The sequence below is a fragment of the Plectrocnemia conspersa genome, unplaced genomic scaffold (genome assembly GCF_051122295.1).
Source record: "Plectrocnemia conspersa isolate PC_06_02 unplaced genomic scaffold, ASM5112229v1 ptg000005l, whole genome shotgun sequence".
NCBI lineage: Eukaryota > Metazoa > Arthropoda > Insecta > Trichoptera > Polycentropodidae > Plectrocnemia > Plectrocnemia conspersa.
Window position 1 is genome coordinate 1,364,991 of NW_028277169.1, and position 15,704 is coordinate 1,380,694.

A 15,704-nucleotide genomic window follows, 5' to 3' on the forward strand; every position below is an offset into this window, starting at 1 on the left:
ATTAATTAATTTTATTTTAAATTAATATATTTCCAACTCAAATATTTAATAATTACAGTCGGCCCCACTATAGCGTAGAGATTGTGACTTCGTTATAAGAATACTACGTTATAGGGGACTAGGCATCCATACAAAATTTGAGGTTAGATTCTTCCAACTGTATTTTGTGAATTGAACGCAATCAGCAAATCAAACATTTTACAAACGTTGGATATAAATTGTCTCATATCATATATCTAAATATATTTTATGATTCATTAATAGTTTCTTAGATTTGTAACAGATATGTTACAAATCTAGTTTATAAATAGTTTTATTATAAAAAATTAGAATGGTTGAAACCCCCTGAAAAGTGTATACATAATGCATTATAAAAACGTGTACATTTGCTTGAACAAATTTTTTTTAAAATAAATATTTTCTTATTGTATTGTGGTGAATATCCTTGGAATGTTATAGCGCGGCGGCGTTTCGCCTGTCACAGAATATGTCTAGCGAAGTCAAGAGACAAACAGTAGCAAAAACTACGCTATAGGGGGTTTAATTGAATATTACATATATCACATAATTATTCATACAATACTTTGCACTTAAAGATTGAGTAAGTAAACAATAGTGGAAAAACTATAAATACACATATTTTTTCCACAATTTCCCCAAAATTTCCCTTTTCCCCAAGATTTCATTAGTATGAACAGACTAGAGTAGGTTCTTTAACCAACACAAATCTAGTGTTTGTGTTTCATCATTTAAATGTACATAAGCAACAAAAAAATGAGAAGGCATTCGAATATAACCATATTTCATTTTGAATCAAAATTCGTGTCTCATTCTTTGAGCGTATGTATTAAAAAATAAAACTATCTGTCAAATAGACACTTATACCAAACAGAAAAAATATTTGGTAAATTAAAATCAATAAATTATCTTTTTACACATAATCAACATGGAAATTGTATGGCATTGTATGGCTATATAAAACTATGGTTTGTACAAAAATAGTGAACAATTTTATATATTTTTACTACAATGATAGAATTGCTCAATTTATATGTACACTAATTTTAGTTGTATCATTTATGTTTTTAAATATTTCCGATTCATTTTATTCTAAAATGTATGGTTTTTTGCTTTTGCTTTGACAAGATATATTATGTTTTCATTGTATATGTCTATATTTCATTAAATTAAAACTGAGAAATTATATTTTTTTCAGATAATTGTAACGCATGCACGTGTTTAGGATTTAATTAACTGATTTTTATTTTAAGTGATGCGCTGAAGTAAAATCTGATTTAGTTTACTTTTTAACAACGATTATACTAATTGGCAATTAAAATAATAAGGCATATGCGGCATTTAATTAACTAAAAATATATATATACATAATAGAAAAAAATGTTTTTAAATCAGTGCATAATTTTTACATGCGAATAAAATTTGTAACCAAATGCTTAAAATATACGTACAAAATAATTAAAAATGATTTAAACAAAAAAAATATAAAATATTTATCGCAGCAATTTTGAAGCTCAAATTTTACTACACATCATGTGTTAAAAGTGTTTACAGTTAAAATGTACATATGTTACGAGTTTTCTTATCTATGTGGCAAAAATCTTGTTGTACAGTGTAATAATCTTTAACGGAATGTGAATCAATTAACGCTATATAATAAAGCTCCTTGTTTCGGAGCGGTAATGAACACCAGTTCGGAGACGTTTTTCTCGGCTGCTCTAGGATGCTTGGAATAGTAATTGTTCATCAGCATATCAACGTACTTGACAGCTTTCTCCCTAGTGCATAGCGCAACAATGCATCCTCCCCAACTAAAAAATAAAAATATAATTTTAGTAATAATTTTTTTTTAAATATATAATTATACTATAAAAATAATAAATAATGCAGTATACAATAAAAATTCGGCCTTTTTTAGAACAGCCTTTGCATATCTTATTATTATAGAACTCACCCAGCACCAGTGAGACGAGCACTCACTCCAAACTTTTCCGAGAGTCGTACAAGCTCGTCTAAGTTCGGATGGGAACACTCGTACAACTCAGCAAGACTTCTATGACTAGCCCGCATACATTCGCCTAGCTCTTCCTCCCAATCGTCGCTGGTGTACAACGTTTCGCAGAGACTACGGAACTTCTCAACGCGCATAGCCTCTAAAATGTGAAAAAGAAAAAAAATAATATTATATGACTTGAAAATTAACATGAGGATATCAAATAAAAATTAGTAAATTAAAACAAATAAAGGATCTATATTAAAATGCCAACGAATTGGTATTCGGATTTAAACACAAAACAATAGAACACAGCTACGCTCGCTACTGAGCAGTGTCACTGAATTGTATCATTCTAGAGTGTAAACATTGTCGCCGGCATTACATAATCTAGAACAGAGGTTCCCAAACTTTTTGTACCCTAGAGCACATTCTAAAATATCGGTAGGGCGGCGGGCACCGCCTATTTTTGCAAAGCAAATTTATAGTAGGTAAAAAGTAATACACAAAAAAATAAGGTGCTTGTTTAGAATGATGGCGCCACGCTAAAAAAGCAATGGTTATGTACTCTTCGCTGTGTCACATTTAGAGTCTCCAATTCGAGTAATCGAGTACTCGATACTCGAGTATTTTTGTCTATTTTTCAAGTACTTGATAATCGAGTATTTTGAAAATTACTCGATTAATACTCGAAATTAAAAAATTTTGAAATATTTCAGAAACAAAAATAACTTTAACTCGGTCCGGTAAAGGTTAGCGTCTTGCTTTTATTTGGCGTTTATGCCCGAAGTCCCGAGTTAAAGCGGTTACTATCAGGTATAATTTTTTCATAGTTCCATAGTTGCATAGTTCCGGTCGTCGGCTATGTTAGTGGGTACGACGGAGAAATTTCTTTTGTGTTTTCGACAGTCCCGACTTATCTAATTTATGGCAATGAACAATATGAAATATCAACAAAAAAAATTTTAGGTTTTATGACTATGCCGTTGTAGCGTAAAGTGTTGTAAATTGTTTATACTGATCCCTCAGCTTAAAATATAAATCAAAACAATTGTGTGTTTTAAAGGCATTTAAAGTAAAGTCAGTTCTTTGCTAACCGTTTAGCTCTAGAGTGAAAGGGATTCACCCAAATACATCTTCGAAGGATATAGATTTAAATTCTTCGCATTAATCAGAAGGAGTAGAATATTGTATATTGTTAAGAAAAAAAATCTATTCAAGAAGAATTACAAAATGCTATTTTGTCTATAGTCGAAGGAAATAAGAGAAAAGCAGAGAAGGGAATGAAAGAAGAGAACATAAAAAGAGAGTTCAAAAAATTTTATATCTATAAAAAGCGAACAGATATAAATTAGAAGCCTTATCCAACGCGTTAATGACAATAAGACCAACATCAACAGCAACGGAAAGGGTTTTTTCCATAGCGGGAATAATAAAACCAAAGGTTAGCAATAATATTAAATTCGAGACACTTTTTGCATTATTGTTTTTAAAAAGTATGTTCGTGAAGTTAAAATAATTGTAAAAATTAACATACTAAGTATTTTATTTATTTATTTATATGTGCACGAATTTGAATAATAGCTATTTTGGTACATTCGGTAAATACTCGAAAGTACTCGAGTACTCGAGTATTTTAAAATTTTAATATTCGATACTCGAGTAGTTGATGGTTCGAGTAATTGGAGACTCTAGTCACATTGCTGGTATGGTCCAAATGGCTACAAAAGCGGCCAATAATGTTTTTCTACATAAATACGTTTTAAAATCAGGTTAAGTGCAAGTGAACGGTAGCAAGCAAGCATTGGTCAAAACAGCGATCATCCCATGAATAACTCTCTGCAACGAATCTACTTAAAAAGAATATTGTATATGTTGACAAGATTTACCTTTCATAAATGGTTTAAATGTTTTTACCAAGACATATTTTTATTCTTTCAAATCAGAGAATTAGAGCTATTATATCGTTATATTGAATTCCCATTAATTCCCATTACGAATGTGCTAATGGAAATGGTAAAATCAAAAAAAAAGGAAGACAGCTTTGATGAATATATTAGAAAAAAAGGTTGTTATTATAATAACCCTACCTATGAATGATGAAAAATGGAAAGAATGCCAGTGTGCTTGTCTATATTTTTTTTAGTAATACGTGTGTAAACATTTATCAGGTGCTGTAATAAGAGAAATAGACAATAGATGGGCAAAAATTAATTTCTGTCCTTCACACGAAGTGTATATTTTATTTTTTTGCTTAAAGTGAAACCCTTTAAATATATTCATAACAAAAGTTTGTGGAAAAAATGTGAAAGATGCAATATAATGTTGGCTTTAGTAGTATTATGCATGTGTGTAGTTTATCGAGCGATAGCTGTATATATATATAAATCTTTGTGTCTACATATTATATTCTTGTAGATTATAAATGTTTTATGCCTGAAAAAATAATAACCTTCTATCACATGTATGGCTCTGTTCCTCACTTTGAGCTCATCAACAGTTTGAGGCAGATCGTCGACAAGCTCCCTCATCTTGTACAAATCAATGCCCAGGAGTTGCTGCACAGATTGCAGCGTAAGAAGCGGATCCTTTGATTCTTTTATGTAGCCTTGAGAGTTGGCTATCATCTGAAAATAAAATATAAAACATTATTAAAGGCTTGGGGGGGGGGCATTTATATATATTTATATATATATGTTTTATGGCCAAAACTTGGCGGCACTGTGATAACACTGACGTGACGTAGGCATTCTCTTGGCGACTTTGGCAGACTCACACAGCCAGTGCGACCTCGTGCACTGTTCATCCGTTTTTATATATTAAATTATAAGTAGTTTTTTTTCCCGCATTGTCTGTAAAAATGGGCTGTTTCGCGAGAACTTTACGCAACACAGATTTATAGCAAAAATATATGATAACTTTTGAATTAAACGGAATTAAAAAACAAAAATTTATCAAATGTTCTGCATTGTATTGGTTCATATGTTAAAATTACTTTATCAATGGTTTTCAATCTGTGGGTTGTATAAAATAATAATTAATATCATAAAATTTGCTTTATTCTACTTTATTATATCTCTAGTTTAAAAATTAGATAATAATTAATTATGTAAATAAAATTAACTATGTGAATTATCATATGTAAATTATATTTCGGTCTTCCATGGGCTAAATTTGTTATGCCAAGCTTTGTCACGCTTTAAAAGTAATTTACGATCGTGTTTTATTACTTTAGCTTGTTGATGCAAAGAGTTATTTGATTGTCCCTCACATGTGAAGTTGTGGCGACAATAAAAATATTTTCGCCTTGAAATATTTTTTTTCTTGTAGTACAAACCTTCATTCATAGATGTCATCACAAAACACTTTAGTGTTTGCGGGTAGAAACAACTGGACCCATCGTAAAACGTCAGAAATCGTAAAAGGTAGTTATTACCCGTCCCGCCGGTTACCGCCAGTGGACGAAATCGATAAATACTACCCGACCCGCCGGTTAAGTGTTAAACATGTAACTATTATAATATCCTCAATAAAATACTACTGCAGCGACTTAATCTGTGTCTAATTGCTGGAAGGAAGTCAGAGTCACCAGCAGCCATTCAAAGAAACCAGCAGATGCGTCCCCACTGACAGACGCAAAGAGACGACCTGGAACTCCTGAACGACAAATCAGTCCGATTTGTGTGCGCCCGCCACTATTCGACCGCAATAGAATTTTTTTCACAAACACTAATTAAAAATTTTAATTATTTTTAATTATTTGTTAAGCCTCTACTACACTCTCTCGAAATTGTCCGAGCCGAAGCTACAACTGAAATCGGCCGAGATCGCCGACTTTTTTCCGATTATAGCTCCTGTAAGTGGCAAAAAAGGAATCTTTGACGAGTCAGGTGGTGCCCGCCGCCCTACCGATATTGTAAAATGCGCTCTAGGATACAAAAAGGTTGGGAGCCCCTGGCTTAGAGGAAACGTCTCGCCGATAATCATCCGTCGCACACATGTAAATATTGCCATAAAAAGTCTTACTAAATTCTACATTGAGTCTCAATGGCCAATAGGTCAATCACCCCTAGGGCATCAACCCCTAAAAAACCTTAATTCAACCAAGTATTGACCTTAAAATATATTAAACAACTGTGATATAAGGCTCAAAAGATTATGAGGGCAAGGAACATCATACACTCCCGGGGCTTGTTCGCTATGACTTCTGGAGATGTCAAACGCAGTGAAAGGGTTAAAACTACAGAAGTTATGCTATCCTCAAAAACTGTTAAATTCCGTATCATGAACATGTTTTTATAGTTTCTATTATTAAACATTTTTGACCCTTTTCCTTATTTATTTATGAAATTTTTACGAATCTACGAATTTAAATTTTTTTTGAATAGCTATAATTAAAACAAAATAGCGGATCAGGTTGACTTACAAACTGGCTAACACTTATACTGATTTAAAGTCACACAATCGAGTATATTATGACACAGCTAGAAAATCTGCATCAACCAAATAACAATATAAGATCTAGAGTACATTGGAGGTTCAAATGAAGTCAAGAGAGTTGAAAGAGAAAAAGTGCGATACTCAAGCTCTTCCATCTTTTAAAGCTAAGTACAAATAGTGGTTTTGAGGACAGTGGGATCATAGAAACAATTTTATCGAGACTTTGAGATTACCCTCAAGTTTTATATTACCTGAGCAGCATATCTGCATTCTTTCACGCGATTGTTAAAGTCCTGTGTGGCTGCCTTGTTGGCTTCAGCTAAAGAGTGAGCCACTACAAATACGGCATCGTCTGGCAATAGCACAGGTGTTACAGTCAAAGGATTCCATGTGATGTACTGTGCGAATCCTGAAAAATCATAAAATCATTGATAAGTTTGTATGATATTTACAACATATTTTTTTATCAACAACCTTCTTTAGCCAAAAACGCTATAGCCTGATCCATCCCACCGCCATCGGTTCCAATTAATTTTTCGCTTCTGGCGCACAAAGCCGCCATCTCCATTTTGCTCAACGAAACCTAAAATTATCCAAAATTATCAGTCAAATATAATTACGTTTAATTCTTAGTTATTATAAGTTACCTTGTTGCAGTGGAGGAAAGCTAAAGCGGACGCACAAACCAAAGCACTAGAGCTGGAGAGACCAGCGGCGGGTGGAATAGATCCGCAGACAGCCATCAGTATTCCATCAGGATCGGCATTATTAAATTCTAACTTGGAAGCTCCTACTATTCCACAAAGGACGTACTCGTGCCAAATAGGTTTATCATCTCTCAATCTAAAATGTAAAAAATAAGCATATATGTAATGTCAGACTACAAATAAATAATTTTATGCTATGTATAAAATATACGCATTTAATTTCGCAGCAATTTAAATATTCATATTTTCAACTTTTATATGTCACAAAATGATAAACAGAAAGTACAAGTAACACAAGAAATTTAAAAATATATGCTACAGTAGGAATGAAGATCTACATATAATAGTTTATAATATAGAAATAAAAATAGGAAACCAAGACCTGGTGGAAAACTATTGAGGAACAAGTCTACACAAAGTTGTAAATATAAGAAAAACTGCGTTATATGGATAGTTAATAAAATAACAAATTTTAAGCAACAATGTTTTATGCTATTTAATCCTATGAATATTAAAATTGTTATCAAAAAAATAAATCAATCTATATAAATATTCGCAGACATAAATTTTAAAATGCACATATTGTATATAATTATTATACATTATAGTCCAGTCATATAAGGCGAAATAAAGGCTAAACCTCGGAATGAAAGATACCAAGCTGAAATTTTGCACAGACCTTCGTTTTGATGTTATAAGGACAGGGTGAAAAGTCTCATAAAATATCGTGTCTGCTAATCAAGATATCATAGGTCAAAGGTCACAAAATTTGTATTTTTGCAAATATCTCGCGTTTTATGCGTTGTACGTCATTAGATGCTTCACAAAACTTGTAAAGCATAAAATTATCTACAAGTTTAGTTATTATATTTGTTTTGTATCATTAACCGTTTTTGAGATATATCGCGAAGAGTGGGAGGCGTACATCCGTTTATATTGTAGAATCCAGCGAGTATTTCTACCTGCTTAACTTGGTATAAGCCTTGAAAAAGTAAACAATCGTGAAAAAAGTGGTCTCGGCAAGTCGTTTGAACCATAATTTTATTACTTTCTTCATTGTATTATTAGGAATTAAAAATGAAATATTGCTCGACAAGAAATTTGTGCGAAAAAATTGAAAGAGTTGTGAGATGTCCTTACGGAGTATGTACCAGATGATAAGAAGATCATTTCCAAATTAATAGAAAAATATTTAACTGATATTATAGTTATAACGAAGATTGGATCATTCCCTATTTTTTCTTTTTGCGATGCTCAAGCTTAAGTTTTATCCATAGCTTGGTATGAAAATAAAAAAGGCACTTCGGAAGAAGAACACTTGCGCGTAGTGAAAGCTGCTGCGGCGATTATTAGAGAAGATATTCGATCTTCTGTTGTTGAGACCAAGTCTTACCCGCCCCCGAGTAAAATATTAATGAAGAAATTCCGAAAACTTTATTACATTTTCTGCAAGAAGTTATTATAAAGAACAGAAAAGGAAAGACGGGGCATTTTAAAACGAAGTACACAGCTATAAGTCATGCTATAATGACTTCCATACGAAAACGGTCCTTTTCTTCGCAGTTATTAATAGGCCTATCTGTATTTCTTCATAGAAAAAATACAGATAGGCCAAACACCCAAAAAGACTTTTGGATGTTTTGTCAAGTTTAGGTTTTTTCGCTTCATATAGTGATACTGTAAAATGTTAAATTTCAGCTGTTTATCACCCACAGCCTCGTAATCAACCATCATAGTCAAGTGCCTTAGTACAGTATGCAGCAGATAATGCAGAAAAATATTTATACTCTTGATGGCTATAATACTGTTCATATAATGGGAATGATAAAAATAATAACTCCAAAATCTGAAGTTATATCTGATGACCGCATAAAGAAATTTACAACAAAACCGAGTGCAAAGGAGCTTCTAGTGTATGAAAATCATGTCGTACCCGGATTGAGCAAGAGATTCAAGTTCAAAATTTTAATGATGTAGAAGAACTAACCGAACAAATATTTAATGTAGTTGATTTGTTGTGGAAGTACGGTAAGTGGAAAAATATCTCACCGTTGCCAGGGTGGAATGGATTTATTGAACAACTTACAAAAAACAATGAGAACTTTGTAACTTCTCGGATTCTGTTTCTTACTTTTATTCATCATCCTGTGAGTAATATGGACACAATTTACACTACATTACAGTGTGCTATAAACACTGCCAAGAAACATGAACAAAGAACATGCTTAATAACTTTTGATCAGCCGTTGTACATAAAAGCACGTGAAATCGTAGCAGCTTCAGATGCTAGCTCAGACTTGTCCAGAGTAGTTGTGAAACTAGGAGGCTTTCATATGCTTATGTCTTTTATTGGATGCATAGGGTATATAATGAATGGAAGCGGAATCAAGGAAGCTCAGTACAATTTATGCATCGAATTCTGTCGACAAAATGTTGGATGGTCCCGCTTTTGCAAGAAGTATCAGAGGCCATACGTATTACTTTTTGCATTATCGATGATGATTTTTGAAGATACGGAGATTGAAAGTTATAATGCTTTAGATGGGTTCATTCAGCAGATAACAATTTGCGATGTTTTCTACGAAACTGTGGAAGAATGTACAGGTAACTCTGGCTCCTTAGTTTACATAGCGTTATCCTATAAACGGATGCGCGCTTCCCACTCCCCGCGCTATATCTCGAAAACCATTAACCATACGAAGAAATAAATTCAAACAAACTTGTAGAAAATTTTATTTTCTATAAGTTTTGTTAAACATTTAATGACATGCGACGCAAAAGAGGCGAGATATTTGAAAAAAAAACGATTTTTATGACCTTTGACCTTTAATATCTTGATTAGCAGACACGATATCTTTTGAGACTTTTCACCATATATTTAGAACGCCAAAACAAAGGTCTGTGCAAAATTTCAGCTTGTTATCTTTCATTCCAAGGTTAAACCCTTATTTGACTGGACTATTACTGATACAGCAAAACAGTCCTCACTTGGAGTGCAGAAAAGAAATATATGGATATTTTCAATAAAAAAACTTCTCTGCCAATCAATGAACTTAGCGCATTGAGCACAAACAGGAGTTTTATATTATTATTTAAGAGAAGCACATCGCACATTATACTAAAAGTAATCCAGCTTATAATAATAAATAACCAATGAGTGAATATTAAATATTACTATAAATTAGATAAAACTGCAATCAAAACTATGTACAGTGAAAACACCTCGAATTGTACTAATATGTTTAAAAGATAAGTGTAAAGATGTTTAAGATTATGCTAGAACTAGGCGCCTACTATCTCTCCAAATATAGATTCGATCGGAAAAGTATATGGAATCGTGGCCAAAATCACCGAATAACTCACTATAACGCAGTGGTTCTTAACCTTTTCAAAGTCACGGTGCACTTTTGATCAAGGGAAAAAGTGGCGGTGCACCTGAATTAAGAGGTCGAAAAAAATACGTGGACATAATTTTTATTAAATATTTAAAAAAAATAATAGTTACCTACAAAATTACATGCAAATTTTTTACATATTTTTTAAAATTAAATTATATAAAAAATTTTAGTATTGAAAATAAATTTAGGTAGTTAATTTTGCCCTAGAACCAATTTTTAATTACGTGTTTTATTCAAAATATTTGTATTAATATTTAAAGGTGCTCTTTGGATGGCAAATCTAAGTGGTGCATTTTCCCCACTTTCTTTTCCCAAAATGACGTTCCTGCTTAACATAATGGAATTTATATGATCGATCAAAAATTAATTAATATGATACCTGAGCTTGTTGGCTTTTGCAGATATCAGAAATATTACGTCGAATATTTTATGTAGTTACCCTGAATTCTTCGTTTAAATTTTTTTCTGTCTTTCTCGTTTTTTAGTTTTCATATTAGTTGTTGTTGAGAAACCAAGCTCACACAAATATGATGTCGAAAACTGTAACAAAATTTTCAGTGCCTTCATGTAAAGAACTGAATATTCCTCTTGGACAGTAATCCAAAAATTCTTCATAGTTATTTCGGAAAATTTAATTTTTAGAGTACGATCAGTCGACAATTGGACTAATTTGATGATTTCGTATCCGGTCATACTTTTTTATATTTAAGAATGGAAAATAATGTGCAATTTTTTCTTCCAATAAAGTTAAATGGTCTATTATTGCGGAAATAACTCCCTTGGGAATGTTTTCGTTAAGTGAAGGAAACATATTTTTTTCTATTATTCGATTTTTCGAAAGAGTTATTTTTTCCGAAATCATGTCAATTTGTCAATGGATGTCATGAATTTTTCGTTTTTTCCTTGAATGCTTGTGTTAACGTTATTTAAGTAATTAAAAATATCAGCTAAATATGCCACTTTAGCATACCAATTATTATTCTGAAGACATTTTACAAAATCATCCATACCTTCATTTCGAAAAAAGATTAACAATTTATTCTTAAGTTCTATGAATCGGCATAAAACTTTACCCTTAGATAACCACCTGACTTCAGTGTGAAAAAGCAAACACTCGTACATAGATTCCATAGAAATGCAAAGTTTTTTAAACATGCGTGTTTTTAAAGGTCTTGATTTTATGAAATTCACTATATTTACAACTTGATTTAGTACAGGTTTTAGTGTTGCTGGTAATGTTTTCGAAACTAAAGATTCTCTATGTAAAAAACAGTGCGTAGATATAATATTAGGTTTTCTTGTGACTACCATTGAAGGAGCACCATCTATACAAATTCCTACACATAACTCCCATGATATTTTAAATTGTTCTAAATATGAATAAATAAGATCAAAAACATCTTGTCCTGTCGTATGCTCGGTAAGTTCTTTGCAGCATAGATATTGATTCACTATTTTGTTTTCATTTATGAAACGAACGAATCCTAGTATTTGTGCCTTACCGCTAATGTCAGTAGATTCGTCGACTTGTAAAACAAAATATCGCTTGGAAAGTTTATCGTTAACTGTTTTCTCAGTATCATCCGACATATTCAATTATTTTGTTTATTGTATCGTTTGACAGAGGAATTTTCATAATTTCCTTTTTGCTTCATCGCCAAATATAATTTTTCCTATTTCACAATATGCAGGTAAAATTAGAGACTCTTAAAATTAGGCTATAGTATGTGGTTTTAATTGTACAGCAATCAATTCAGCAGTCTTGTATGACGCCAGTTGTGCCTTATCGGAAATTTTAACAGTTTTTTCAAAATATTTCGCTTGTTTATTTTGCATGCTTAACAATCTTTTGAAGTAATCTTTACTTTTTGATGCAAGATCGGCGTGCTTCGTAGTGAAGTGGCGATTTAACTTGTCAGTATACATCGCGCTATTGGACAGTTTTTTTCCACATACAACACATAGTGGAATGTGATATCCTTCCTCATTGATGCTAGTAAAACTGAAACGTAAATATTCTTCAGAATACTGTTCATTCATTTTTTTGATTTTACTGGATATATTTTCTTTTGTATGAGACGTATGATGTCTAGTAACATCGTCACTACTTCTTCCACTTGTACTCCCAGTGCAATTAATATTTTGGTCTGATTCACAATTTCGTTTAATAATAAATTTATCCATTGTGGGGTATCACGACTATGATAAAATATAAATTGATTGAAACATTAAGATTTCACCATTTTGCGTATTTTTTTGTTTTTACCAATTTTCTCGCGGTGCACTTGCAATAAGTTCGCGGTGCACTGGTGCACCGCGGTGCACCGGTTAAGAACCACTGCTATAACGAGTTGAACATTAATAATGATTTAAGTCACATAAGATCTAAAATTACCAATCTATTTTGATAATGGATTCCATTGTAAATTCCTTGATTTTAAAAAGCTCTTGTTAAGTTTTACTATGACATTTTTCAGCGAAAACTCTTAAACCTCAGATAATCTGTTTTGGTTATTCAAATATATTTTTATTTAAAATAAGTATTTACAAAGAAATTGAATAGCATCTTAAACCAATCGTCATGTGGTAGTACAAACGTTCAGTACATAAATGGCAGCATAAGAAGCTTTGAATTTTGCGGATCGATACTACCCAACCTCTTGTTAAACATCAGAGATAAAAAAAAAGTAGATTCTACACATCACGTGGATTAGCATCAGCAAAACATGACTGATAAGGTACTACCTGACCCATCGGTTAGGTGTTAATACACTAGCATTGTACATTGATTTGTTCAATGTCACATATGAGTTATCAAAGTTTATTGTTATTTTTTTGATTATATTATGTTCCTTTTGATGATTTGAGGTAATCTGTTAATAATATTCGAGAAATTTTAAGAAAATGAGATTCTCGTTGCATATTCTACAAATTATGTCTTATGAAACACGGAGTAATTTTGATACATATGTATGTTTATTTTAAAACTGCCTGCTGTTACGCAAACATTGCAAAATTGATAAAAAAAAGCAGCTGTAAAACACGCCAGCGAACATTATATACTTACGGCAAAACTGAGATTGACCCTTCGTAGTCTGGATAATTTGGATTTGTGTTCGTTAGCCTGATAGTCGGATCAAGAATCCCCCTGACCGCTACAATCACATCCTGCTCTATGGCCATCGGCAGCACTGGATATCCGCAATAGTCCACATGCTCGCCAATTAGATTCACTCTGAAATTGTTTTACATAAGATTATTATATGTTACACAATTGCGCTACAATCTCAATTGTACCGATTAGTTCCGAAGAGAAAAATAATAAAATATCAAGCTCGATCGTGCGTGAATTTTTTAAGATAAACATATTGTAAATACTCATAGCTGCTTATCATTGTGTATTTAGTTGTAATTAGTCGCTGATAAAGAATTGGAAAACAAGTTATATTACCGTTGTATACTTTAATTAAATATAATTGTTTTTTATTAAATTTCATTGGAATGTTATGATAAAATGAGAAAATCAACAAGCTAGATAAATAGTACATCATACATTTATAGTACTGTAAAAATCATTGCAGGACTATTTTCTGTTTAAAATGCTACACGAGTGTTACATCAATATATTTTAGGTTTAAAGAAACTCAAATTATTATCACGAAACATCTAAAAAAATATAATAAAAAGTCAATTAACCTTGTAAAATACATATAACTATTACTTTGAAGTCCAATTCGTGATTTTTTGCAAATAACTTTAATGTATAAGTGTTGTATCGTGTGTAATTTTAACTATTGTCATTTAACTATTGATCTCACGAATTGACATTGCTATATTTTTTCTATAAAAAAAAGTCACAAATGCATTCAATAATATTTTTTTATTGAATAATTGTTATGAAATAACATTTATTGAGTGGGCTTAGAACAATTATATACAGCCGTGGCCAATTTAAAGTTGACATGGCGGTTCATATACGTATTTTGATTATTTTATCAACTTTGATGCATTTTTTACACGTTTTGGGAATTTAAAATAGATAATTATAATTGTTAATCATCTTCGACGGTCCAATAGCGATGAGCTTTTGCCCATTCAAGGCGATTCTTTTTCATTTTCTCAATAGTGTTTTTTAGCAGGTATAAGTTTACTCGCCGCTTTATCTATCATGCAGCTAAATTCTATTTAGTATTATTTCCAATAATAGCTGTAAAGCTTTGCAACATTTAGAAAAACCCAACATTGCCATATTTAAATTAACCGTTAAGCTAAAAAAAAATATGAAATGCATTATTTTAGTTTGTTATATTCTAATATGTAAACCGTCAAAAGCAATAAAATCGTGCCTTCGCGGTCGCAGTAAGAATGCTCAATACCGAGAAAGGTGGAATTATAAAACTGGCTAATTAGTTAAAATATAATTTTCTCATTTTAAAAATTCGCTATAAATTATTTTAATAATTTATCTTATCATAGTACTATTAGATTATTGTATTATCAACCGCAAAATATTTTTAACTTCGGTAATCTGCAAAGGTAAAATATTCAAGATACTAAATTTATTCACATAAAATGGGTTCAAAATATACCACGTGTCAGTAGTGACAGGATGTGTTTATCAAAACAAATAACACACTTTCGCACATTTAAGGAAGTTTTATCCTTATGATGAAACGATATAAGGCACAAACTCGCTTGCGTTATGAATGTTCCGCACGTTTAGAACATCAATAACTGTAAGGCTAAACGGTTGGTTGTATGTCGAAGAAAGCAACATATCATAAGATAAACTACTGTTAGATGACCGATCCTCTCCGAATTATTTGTCGTATGGTAATCGAAACATTTTATTAGACACTCAACGCTGATTTGTTTATTTAAAATTTAAAGTTCAGCCATTTTAGATCTTAAGACATTGGTCGTAAGGACGAGTTTATCGTGTATATGAAAAATTATGTTATTTTCACCTGCCGGGCACCCTCACGAAGAAATGGGGCTGGACATTGAATTTCTCCACAAACACTTTGGTCAAGTTGGTGAAACGGTCAGAGCGAGGAGCTCTAGCCGAGGGGATCAACTCCGACGCCATCGCGATGAAAACTCCGGCTGACAGCAGCCGGCAACTAGGGATGCTCCATCCATACGGCG

At 32.1% G+C, this 15,704-nt stretch overlaps 1 protein-coding gene across 1 annotated transcript; it reads right to left on the bottom strand.

Moving 5' to 3' along the window:
* Nucleotides 1-417: 417 nt before the first annotated feature.
* On the bottom strand, nt 418-15,704 carry Galk (N-acetylgalactosamine kinase). Its single transcript, XM_088186273.1, has 8 exons — nt 15,524-15,704; nt 13,624-13,791; nt 7,099-7,294; nt 6,926-7,034; nt 6,703-6,860; nt 4,464-4,638; nt 1,973-2,171; nt 418-1,829 (listed from the first exon to the last, which is right to left on the bottom strand). Exons 1-8 carry the CDS (start codon nt 15,643-15,645, stop codon nt 1,658-1,660), a joined length of 1,299 nt encoding a protein of 432 aa, XP_088042399.1. The 5' UTR covers nt 15,646-15,704; the 3' UTR covers nt 418-1,657.